The sequence below is a fragment of the Physeter macrocephalus genome, chromosome 7, assembly GCF_002837175.3.
Source record: "Physeter macrocephalus isolate SW-GA chromosome 7, ASM283717v5, whole genome shotgun sequence".
Classification (NCBI taxonomy): Eukaryota; Metazoa; Chordata; class Mammalia; order Artiodactyla; family Physeteridae; genus Physeter; species Physeter macrocephalus.
In genome coordinates this window covers 117,763,284-117,775,479 of record NC_041220.1, presented here as the reverse complement: position 1 = coordinate 117,775,479, position 12,196 = coordinate 117,763,284, and the positions used below count along the sequence as shown (strand labels likewise).

Genomic DNA, 12,196 nt, shown 5'->3' with positions numbered 1-12,196 from the left:
GAAGATCCCACATGCCGCGGAGCGGCTGGGCCCGTGAGCCATGGCCGCTGAGCCTGCGCGTCCGGAGCCTGTGCTCCGCAACGGGAGAGGCCACGGCAGTGAGAGGCCCGCGTTCCGCAAAAAAAAAAATAAAGGGCTGTAGAGACCGTCTCCAGTTTGAGGTCTAAATTAATAATTTCAAGGGAACTTGAATAACAGATCTCTTGATATAACTTCTGGTGGTTGCTTTGGATGAGATATATTCTCACCTCCCTGGTAAATTGCTTCTTTCTCATGCTACTTCCCTCCTCTGCCTCCCATGGGCACTATTGCTGTCTTCCCTCATTCCTTAAGGGAAATATCACATCACAGGTTCTGCAATAAACCTCTTTCCCAAGGGCAGTGGCATGCTTCTCTCACCCCCTTAGTGAGTCTGCATACTCACTCAGGTGCAGGGTTTAATTTCAGACTGTCCCCTCTGCCCCCTCTACCCTGCACAAAGAAGTTTTCTTCTTTTTATTGATGGTAGCTTGTTTTTTTGGTTTTTGTTTTCTGTTTTTGGTGGTGGTAGCTAGGGGAATGAAGGTGTGGGGAGAGCCAGGGATGACCTCTTCCAAGGTGTGCCCTTATGAGCTTTTGTTCATCTGCATCTTAGACTCTTTCATCTTACCCTGAAGACCTTTCATTTCTGCGGGAAGAGGCTGAAAAGAAACTGAGTAAAGGACTAGAATCAGTCACCTACATCAAGTTATACGCATGTACATATACAGGCTCATCAAGAGACAGGTAGCGCCTGATCATGTCCATCTCAACAGACAACCACTTTTTCATATGGAGCTGCTGAATTCTCTTCTCTTTTTCTGAATCTGAAGAAGGTATCATCTGAAAACAAGGTTTCCTTTTTTTCCTTCCTCCTTATTCCAGAAGAGAGAAGGCCTTGAAAAGACTAGAGGGCTTCCCTGGTGGCGCAGTGGTTGCGCGTCCGCCTGCCGATGCAGGGGAACCAGGTTCGCGCCCCGGTCTGGGAGGATCCCACGTGCCGCGGAGCGGCTGGGCCCGTGAGCCATGGCCGCTGAGCCTGCGCGTCCGGAGCCTGTGCTCCGCAACGGGAGAGGCCACGGCAGTGAGAGGCCCGCGTTCCGCAAAAAAAAAAATAAAGGGCTGTAGAGACCGTCTCCAGTTTGAGGTCTAAATTAATAATTTCAAGGGAACTTGAATAACAGATCTCTTGATATAACTTCTGGTGGTTGCTTTGGATGAGATATATTCTCACCTCCCTGGTAAATTGCTTCTTTCTCATGCTACTTCCCTCCTCTGCCTCCCATGGGCACTATTGCTGTCTTCCCTCATTCCTTAAGGGAAATATCACATCACAGGTTCTGCAATAAACCTCTTTCCCAAGGGCAGTGGCATGCTTCTCTCACCCCCTTAGTGAGTCTGCATACTCACTCAGGTGCAGGGTTTAATTTCAGACTGTCCCCTCTGCCCCCTCTACCCTGCACAAAGAAGTTTTCTTCTTTTTATTGATGGTAGCTTGTTTTTTTGGTTTTTGTTTTCTGTTTTTGGTGGTGGTAGCTAGGGGAATGAAGGTGTGGGGAGAGCCAGGGATGACCTCTTCCAAGGTGTGCCCTTATGAGCTTTTGTTCATCTGCATCTTAGACTCTTTCATCTTACCCTGAAGACCTTTCATTTCTGCGGGAAGAGGCTGAAAAGAAACTGAGTAAAGGACTAGAATCAGTCACCTACATCAAGTTATACGCATGTACATATACAGGCTCATCAAGAGACAGGTAGCGCCTGATCATGTCCATCTCAACAGACAACCACTTTTTCATATGGAGCTGCTGAATTCTCTTCTCTTTTTCTGAATCTGAAGAAGGTATCATCTGAAAACAAGGTTTCCTTTTTTTCCTTCCTCCTTATTCCAGAAGAGAGAAGGCCTTGAAAAGACTAGAGATCCTAGGATTTGGGGTTACACCTTTATAATCATCAAGACACATACACACACACATGAGAGGAGAAGGAGAAATCTATGAGGGTAGGGAGGGATGGGAGAGGCTTGGGAAACTTCTAGAGAAGAAAGGAAAAAGACTGTTTAGAATAAGTGATCAGCAAACAAAGAGACTGTTAGACTATGAATGGACAAAATCTCAGTTACTGCAAAGGGGCTGGTTGATTTTTCATGGCACAGAGAAAAGAACCAAGCAGGAAAATGACTAAGCAAAAATGGCATCTACCTCTTACCTCACACACCACCTGCGTTTGGTTGTAGTGCATACCTGAAGAGCTGTACTGAATACGTGTCTGGATCAAGATCTTCCCTCTGTTGACCCTCCAAAGCAGAAATCAAGGTGGGACTCCACAACTCTATGGGCTCCCGGCTAGACTCCCTGCTGCCCCTTAACTTTCGCCAGACAACTCTCACAATCTCACCACCACTATGTGGTTGGGACCATATGGACTAAACTTATCACACCCTGTACCCCTATTTGTGCCAGTCACCAGGTCAATCCTCATCCCTCCAAATGCAACCCCTGTATGCCTTGCTATCCCCTTTTCTAACTCTGCCTCTGATCACTTCCCATGTCCTGAAACTCTTACACAATGTCCTCTAGAACACATGAATGTGGTCATTAGCAGCATCTCTGTGTCTTAAACCTTTTCTCTGAGCATTCCTCTTAACCTTTCTGTTCTAAATGAAACCCGAAGCCACTGCTTCCCTGAAGTCTACTCAAGTGATAATATTTATCCCCTACACCCCAATTAACCACTGGACTCAGTGGAGCTAGGCTAATGCTCCTTGCTCTTCATTGCTCTTCAAAACTATTTTTTCCTCATCCTTTTACATAAACCTCCAGATGCCACCAGCCTGTATGTTTTAGATCCCATCCTCATCTCTTGAAGATTTTAGCTTCTAGTTCATTGCCACCATTTCCAACATATATGAAGGTGGTTTTTCCAGAACTCTACACATTCAGGTTCCTGACTCTTCTACCAATAATTTTTCTTCTCTCTACCTCACCTACTCTTTCCACGGTCATTTCCAATGATATAATCTTCCTCCAGGATTTCAACTTCAAGCACCCGAGCCGTTAACTTCCCTTTACCCTCCTGCCAATCTACTGACCCAAATCAAACAATCCTTCAGCCCCTGACACTTAGAATCTGTTCACCTTTTCACTGTGTCCATTTCTTTCCTCATTCAGCCTAAATTCCATGCATAATCTTTATAATCATTTTAGTCATTCCCTTGTATGCATCCACAGTTGGCTTGCCCTTCTCTGGCTGTACGATACATGCTTAGCTCAACCACAATCTCTGCAACTGATCCCATGTCTGAATGTGGCTGCAGAGATACACATACGTGCTCGCTTGTCATAATCCTTAAGTGGGCCCTTAACACTGCCTGGCAATCATACTCTGTTACCCTTAATCACTCTCTCTCCCACTCTCCTAGATGATTATTTCATATCTTCTGTCTCCTCAGTCTCCAACACCTCCTCTCCCATCTTAGCTCTCTGCTGATGACATTCATATTTCACTAAAAACTAGAAGCAATTAAAAGAGAACTTCCATTCCACATCCAGCTCCCAGCACCACACCCACACTAGTTCTTGGTCTTTTATCCCTAAACCCTTCTTTTTCCTGAACTATCCATGTTCTTAGCAAAGGCCGACTCCCCCACTTGCGCACCAGGTCCCATATCCCCTCTCACCTACCCTAGGACACCATCCAGCAAGTCTACCCTCTCTCTCATGCATCATTGATTTTTCCCTCCTCTGCCTCTTTTTTCCATTAATGAAACAAAAATGCTATAATTTATCTCATATTTTTTTAAAAAGCCCCTCTTGATCCTACCTCCTCTTCCAGCTACGTCCCCTGTTCTCTCCTTCCCATTACAGAAAGAGACCTTCCAGTAGTATCTGGTCTGCTCATTACCAACTGAATCAACTCCAGTCAGGCTTTCACCCTACCAGGCAACTGAAAATGCCTTTAACAAGTCATTAGCTACCACCACTTTACTACAGCATTTGTTCTGTTCCTCAGCTTATTTGATCAACAGCATTTTATAGAGCTGATCATTTCCTCCACCTGAAAATAACTCCTTCACTTGGCTTCCGGGACACCACACTCCAGGGTTTCTTGCCAGTTCTCTGGGCACTCTTCCCCATTCTTCTTGCTGGCTCCTCCTCATCTTCCTGACCTCTAAGAGATGGAGTGTCCCAAGGCTCAGTCCTTGGACCTCTTTAATTTTTCATAAATTTTCCACTCACTGTTTTGGCAGCCTTGTCCAGTTTCCTGGTTTTACATAACATCTGTAACACTGAATGCTCCAAATAATAGATCTCTGGCCAAAATCTCTCCTCTGAACGCCAGACGCATCTATCCAACTGCATGCTCAATATCTTGGATATCAACTAGACAAATCAAATTTAACATGTTCTCAAGTGACCTTCTGATTATTCCCTCAAACCCGCTCAAACCACAGTCTTTCCCATCTCAGTTAATGATACGTTAGCCCGCATGAGTCTTGCGACCCCAGCCTTCATCCCTGACTCCTCCCTTTTTCACTCATCCTACTTTCTGCTCGGCAATCATTCGCCGTTACACTTAATCACTCTCTCCCACTCTCCTAGACGATTATTTCACACCTTCTCTCTCCTCTCGGGTAATGAATCTTCCACCCTCATTATTCTCTTTGCGGCCCCAGCATTCATCCCTGACTCCTCTTTTTTGCTCTTAGACTACATGAAATCCATCAACAAAACCTATCAGCTCTATCTTCAAAATATATCCAGAATCCAACCACTTCTCACCATCTCTCCTGCCTGCTTGCCTAGAATAGAACACCACATCTCTCACTGAAAGTATGACAAAAATGTAATACTCCTTTGTAAAGTGTAATACTCCTTTGTAAAGTGTAAAGTGTAATACTCCTTTGTAAAGTGTAAAGTGTAATACTCCTTTGTAAAGTGTAAAGTGTAATACTCCTTTGTAAAGGGTAAAGTGTAATACTCCTTTGTAAAGGGTAAAGTGTAATACTCCTTTGTAAATGGTGAAGTGTAATACTCCTTTGTAAAGTGTAAAGTGTAATACTCCTTTGTAAAGGGTAAAGTATATTACTCCTTTGTAAAGGGTAAAGTGTAATACTCCTTTGTAAAGGGTAATACTCCTTTGTAAAGGGTAAAGTGTAATACTCCTTTGTAAAGGGTAATACTCCTTCTTGGTAAAGTGTAATACTCCTTTGTAAAGTGTAATACTCCTTTGTAAACTGTAATACTCCTTTGTAAAGTGTAGTGTAATACTCCTTTGTAAAGGGTAAAGTGTAATACTCCTTTGTAAAGTGTAATACTCCTTTGTAAAGGGTAATACTCCTTTGTAAAGGGTAAAGGGTAATACTCCTTTGTAAAGGGTAATACTCCTTTGTAAAGGGTAAAGGGTAATACTCCTTCTTGGTAAAGTGTAATACTCCTTTGTAAAGGGTAATGCTCCTTCTTGGTAAAGTGTAATACTCCTTTGTAAAGGGTAATACTCCTTCTTGGTAAAGTATTTCAAAAGTGTTCCCTCCTTCCGCCCTTGCTCCCTTTCAGTCTAAGGGTGACTATTCAAACTTAAGTCAGCTTATGTCCCTTCTCTGCTAAAACCCCTCTAATCACTTCTCTTCTCTCAGAATTAAAGCCAAAGTTCTTAAAATAGCCTACATGCTCTCTGGTGCTGCCTTAGGCTCTCCCCAACCTCCTACTTCTCTTCCCCTCCCTCGTTCTACTCCAGCTACACTGGCTTCAAACATGCCAGGTATGCTCCCTCCTTGGGGCTTTCTCCCCGTCAAGCCTTCTTCTAAGATATACTCCCTCCAAACAGTGCAGGGCTTCCTTGTTCAATTCCTTCAGGTCTTCCTCTGACCATCCTACCTCAAGTAACATGCTGCTCCCCTTCCCCTCCCTCTCCTCCTCCCCTACTATATTTTTCTCCCTGTCATTTACTTCCATCTCTCTTTCCAGATATTTTACTTTTTTCCTTGGTGACTGTCTCTCTCCTCTCAGGTTGCAGATTATAAGCTATATGAGGGCAGGGTTTTGCCTCTCTCTTCATGGCACCTAGGACAGTGCCTGCCACATAGTAAACACACAATACATGCTTGAATAAACAGATAAACAAATGGTAAGCCTGAGTTCAGACTGGCCAAAAGACTGCTATGATGATAAAATTTGAGATGACTTAGGGAGGTTTGAGTGGGTGCCTGGGAGTTATGTTTTAAAATTCACATCTTTTAGTCATAGAAAAAGAGCATTCAAGAGAATTCTTAGAATATAAATTGTTCTGTTCAATCTAAATCACATTAGCAGAGTACTTAAGACGACAAGTCGGGATTTCCCTGGTGGTGCAGCACTTAAGAATCTGCCTGCCAATGCAGGGGACATGGGTTCAATCCCTGGTCTGGGAAGATCCCACATGCCATGGAGCAACTAAGCCCGTGCACCACAACTACTGAGCCTGCGCTCAAGAGCCCGTGCGCCACAACTACTGAGCCTGAGCTCTAGAAGCCGTGAGCCACAACTACTGAAGGCCGTGTGCCTAGAGCCCAAGCTCCACAACAAGAGAAGCCACTGCAATGAGAAGTCCGCGCACTGCAATGAAGAGTAGCCCCCGCTCACCACAACTAGAGAAAGCCCGCGGGCAGCAACGAAGACCCGAAGCAGCCAAAAATAAATGAATAAAAAATTTAAAAAATAAAATAAAAAAAGACAAGTCACAAAAAAATTTGAGTGAAGCTACCCTCGGCAATTTTTAAATGAAAGAAGACTTACATTTCAAACATCTTCATAAACCTGTGTAGTTACACACAGAAGCGAAACTTATTAGAGCTATGGACAAGTAGTTGAGGAAGTCTCTACTGGAATTACTTTACATTGAATGACTTATCAACATTGAAACTAAAAATTCTAAGTTCTCAAAATATTTAGCAGACATTATTCAAATCCAGCTTAGTGCTACTCAGTACAGAGCAAGAATTGGTATTAATGTATTGAAAAAAATCAGAGAATAATGCAGAATCCAGAAACAAAAGAGCACACATAGCCAGAACTAGACAGATGCAACACCTTTTGCTTCTTCTAAATGAGGGGTCAAAATAAACTCATAGATATATAACAAGATTATTTGTACAAATATTTTTACCTCATTTAACTTGTTAGAAAACTATATATAGTTCATTCCATATTCCATTAATTCTATGAATTCAATTCTCAGTTATTCATTTTTGTTGTTTCTGGCATTTTAAAATGTCGTTTCTGGCATTTTTGAAGAGAGGTCCAGACCAGATGGATCCAAATGGCATTTATAAAAAAGATTTTAGTTCCAAAAAAGATTTTAATTTAAAGAAACCCAGATAAACAGTAACTGTTACCAAATTGCTACTAAACGTGATCTTTCCTAATTGGTGACACAGGCTATGATAATACCTTTCATGTCTGTCCTGCCTGTGAGAACCAGCACCACTTTTGCTAAAACTTAGGTTGAGAATCAATATAAAAATATTTGCTAATATTTATTGAATACTTGCTCTGTTAACCTTGTTTATAATATTGTAATCTTATGAACAATTACTAAATAAATTTAAAAAATAAGTATATACGAGTTTCAAAAATAGGGAGCAAACACTAAGATTTATTCTCTTTTCTGAATGTACAAGAGATTAAAAGATAAATAAATACACTACCAGCTTAATCTTTTAAGGAAAATGAAAGTTAACAAATTTGTAACTATTTGGGGAAAATAATGAAAACCAAGTTTTTTTTTAAAGAATATTGTCTTGTGTCAAATTTATGAATTTTTCCCACATCCTTTAAACAATTAGAAGCCAAATGGTATTTTTCAATTAAATTTCAAAATTCTCATGGTAGTTATGAGACCAATTTTATAAAGAAAAAGATTTTCACCCAAATTTCAGTTTAAGGAATCTTAGCACGCCAATACATGTGGTATTTTTGGAAAGTTGGTACAGCCCAGATTGCCTTTCATTGAGAAATACAACACGGTACAGAAAGTCCTGCTTTCTATGTTACATGACATAATGCTCCCCAGAAACTCAGGCTTACAAGCAAAATAGAGAACACTTTTTCTTTTCTTCTTTCATATGCCATATTAGCTTTGAGCTTTCACATATTTAGAAATAGCAGTACTTTGGCTGAAGAGTTGCCTCTTTTGCCCTCCTAGGTGTTTGGAAATTATATTCTGTTCTATATTTTATTTGAGTTTTAGTAGTAAACCTGGTGGTGGTGCTCTTTGACTTAAAAGTTCCTTCAACTACATATTATGTTGATCTGAGGATGAATAAAGTCCTTTTTGTATTAGCAATGGTAGATTAAAAATAAGATTCAAAAAATAATAATAATAAGATTCAAACATCTCAGGAAGACGTCCTGTAGTAGAAAAGACTTGTATGTGAGAGACAGATCTGTGTGACCCTGGGGACATCACTTAACCACTTGTGGACTCAGTTTCTGCATTTATAAACTCAGGCGAATGCCTACCTTATAACATTTGTCTCTGCTGATTGACGAAACATCACACATAAAGCTCCCAGCACAAAGCCTGATACATAGCAGCTAACTAGTTAACATTAGTCACTTCATTTCCCTAATCTCTATTTAATGTATGTTCTTGAATGGTAATAATAAAGAACCAACACCAGACAACAACATTTACTCTCTACCTAGTAAATTCAGGTGACTGAGGAGAGTCAATCTCATACTTTGCGTGGAGGTCAATTTTAATTTTTCTGATTCTTGGTAGACATACACAGTAACTGCAATTAGAACAGGTACACCTTAGAAAGTCCTTTCATATTTCATATTTAATTTACATTGCAACTCGGTGGTGTAAGATTGAATGTATTATTACTTTCTTGTTTTAGAGATTAGAAAAATGTCACTTTCTGAATTGAAATGACTTAACAAAAGTGGAGATGGAACTTGAACTGCTGGGCTCTAAGTTGTGTGGTTTCATGACATTTTGTTGCCTTCTCACAAAAATACATGTTCTTCCCCTTTAGAGTAACACGCTAGTGGACAGTTGGCCACTACACGAAAAATATGTTAGGTAGCTAAAAACGTCTCAAGGTAACTCAGGAAGTGAGGTTGGTCAATAAAGCAAATAAGAATTGAGTATATACTGCTGAGAGTTTATTTTTCTTTAAAAATAAACTCCAAGATCTTTTAGAAGATTAAGATATTTCTTATACTTTAGGGTGAAGTGGACTTGGTTTGACTGAGGTTAACTTTACTTTCCTTGGGTTCGTCTTTTTGTATCACTTACAATGATTTTACCAAATGAACTAATAGTTCTAACAGTTTCATTGCCTATTTTCCAGCATACTGCAAATGTAGAATGTTAATGAATTGATATTAAAATTGGGGGAATGTATTTAATATACTTGAAAAAAGTCTAAAATAACATGTGAAGGGACTTCCCTGGTGGCCCAGTGGTTAAGACTCTGCACTTCCACTGCAGGGGCACAGGTTTGATCCCTGGTCAGGGAACTAAGATCCTGCATGCCATGCGGCCAAATAAATAAATAAATAAATAAAATTAAAATGTTAAAAATTTTAAATATTTCATATTCAATCTCACAGGTAGTTTTGGAAGAATTTCATATATCTATATCTATATAGGAATTTGGATGTTGTCTTTCTCTTTTAAAGTAACTAATGTATCTAAACTTCAAATTATTTGTTCAAAAGAACACTAAAAACGTATCAAAAACAGATTCATAATGAGGTATAAGATGGATAAGAAATAGAGATGTAAAATATGAAGATCTTATATATTGGGATAAAGGAATTTAGTCTTATTCCATAGATCAGTGTCAAGAACTATGTAAGGTCTGGGATTTTATCTCACCTACAAGCTAAAAAGCTTAACTGCTACTATTTCCTGATACTGGTAGAAGACATGAGTCTCCTGGATCAGAGACAATGGACTTTATAGTTCATGGCAAAAGGAGTGGCTGAGTGTCAACATGTTGCTTACACCAGTTCCCTATGCCCCCCTCCCAAACCCATGCGGGTGACACACGGGACCAGTGATGGATGCCTGTGCATGTCATGGGTTATGTTAAAGAAGAACATTAACCTTGGGGAATTCACAGCTTTTAAAATAAGAAAGAACAAGTCTACTTCTCATCTGGAGGAAAGAGTTACCTAATCCTTCAAGGTTGCTCACTGCAATCACTACCCTGAGAAATGCTCCAGATAAAGAGCAAACAGGGTCTTTCATTCTTGACACACACAAAAGAATACACAGGGATGCTCAGGGTGACAGCAGACTGATATTCCCTACAGCAAGCAGCACTCAAATATTTCTGATGCCACGGGAGTTACTCCTCTAAAGGATAAGAAATACTGCCACCGATGACAGTGCTTCTTAAGCCGGTTACTCTCAAGAGGAGCAAGGAAAATCCTGCACCCTTTGCAAAAGGCTTCAGGTAATTTTTATACAACTATCTTACTGACCTAAGCATTGGAAGCCATAGAAAGTTTGGTAGTGAAAGGAGTGCCATAATCATATTTTTATTTTAGAAAGATGACTCAAGACATAGTGTGGAGATTGACCAAAGTGGACAAGATGAAGACAGGGCCTAATTAAGGAGGCTGCTATGGCAACCATGATAAGTGACCATGTTGTGAGTTAGTGCAAATTTGTGGATGTAGAAGATGAACCGAAAAAGGAGTGCTAGACTGGCGTAGGGGAGAAGACAAGGGTGGAGAGCGATTGGAACTAACATATAGGTGAGGAAACCAGCAGGTAGGAATTTGAGAGGAGAGTAAGTTTGGGTGTGAAAAGATATCAGGTTGTTTTTGAAAAGCTGTACTTGAAAGATATACTATTCAGGCGACTATAGATGGAACATAACTGGGCTCAATATATATCAATATATATCACAGGAATTCTATAGATGATTTAGAATCCGCCAATGAAATTCATCTCCTGTTAACATAAAATTAGACAGGATTATTCACTTCCCAGTCAGCTCTGTCACACACACACACACACACACACACACACACACACACACACCACACACACACACCAATGTGCAACATTTAGCACACTATATTGAATACTGGAGTCCACTAGACACTTTAATTGATGGCATTAAAATCTTAGTTAAAAATAGCACAAAAATCTCAACATCCCTGGGACCAAATAATATCCAAATGTATAATATTGTCTAAAGTCCTTAGTGAATGGATGTGATAAATAAATAATCCAAATACCTCATTTAAGCCAACAGTTGCAACCTCTTCTCATTCAAATTTATATTTTAAAACTAATTGGGGGGATTGTTTTGGTGGTCCTAGTCAGTGTAATACAGTATAAAAAATAAATAAAGGCCTAAAGTTGAAAAAAATATAAAACTAATTAAGGGGAAAGGGAGGGATAATTTTGATTTTATCCTCTTATTTCTCTATCCCAAATTGTAACAGTCAGTTACCTCTAAGTAAAAGGCATACAGCAAACAAGAAAAGAAGTCAGAGTCTGGATAACTAGTCGATGATAAATGAGAAGTAAAACATCGTTCTTGGTCAACATTCCAACTCAGGGCAGCCCAGATCATTTCATAGGCAAAACTGATGTTCAATTGTTTTTGATCTATCTAATTTGCCAGCCTTATTAGCTCTAGATACAACCATATGAGGCTTCAAAAGTTGGTAAGGCAGAAAAATGGACTTTCATAATTCTGAATTGCTGCTATTTGAGTAAATTCAACAAGCACACGAAAAAAGCTGGGCTCTTGGAATGTATCTGCAGGTAATAAGAATGTCTTCAATGTATAATACAGAGCCAGAGGCCGTGCTCTTACCTGGTTGCAGGTATTGATGTCTATGCCCCCCTTGAGATATTCCACTACTTTGTCTAAGTTGCCTGCTCTGGCAGCACGGAGGAAGCTTGCATTGCTGTCAGACTGTGAGAAAAAGAAAAGACCTTTAGTGAAGTATTGATAAAATGAAAACATATCAAAGACAGAAACACAAGAATGTTTGCACCATGCATCAGAAAAGCTTCAGTTGCACTGTGTCCATCGACAGATGAAAGGATAAAGAAGATGTGGCACATATATACAATGGAATATTACTCAGACATAAAAAGGAACGAAACTGAGTTATTTGTAGTGAGGTGGACGGACCTAGAGTCTGTCATACAGAGTGAAGTA

General features: G+C 40.1%; 1 protein-coding gene across 30 annotated transcripts in view; it reads right to left on the bottom strand.

The window, feature by feature from the left end:
* The window catches only part of ANK2 (ankyrin 2), a 689,964-nt gene that overhangs the window by 203,556 nt on the left and 474,212 nt on the right, over positions 1-12,196 (bottom strand). For all 30 annotated transcript variants that reach the window (XM_055086193.1, XM_055086182.1, XM_055086196.1 and 27 more), the window contains exon 2: positions 11,846-11,947. In XM_055086193.1, coding sequence (XP_054942168.1) covers positions 11,846-11,947 — 102 coding nt within the window. The remainder of the gene's footprint in view (positions 1-11,845; positions 11,948-12,196) is intronic.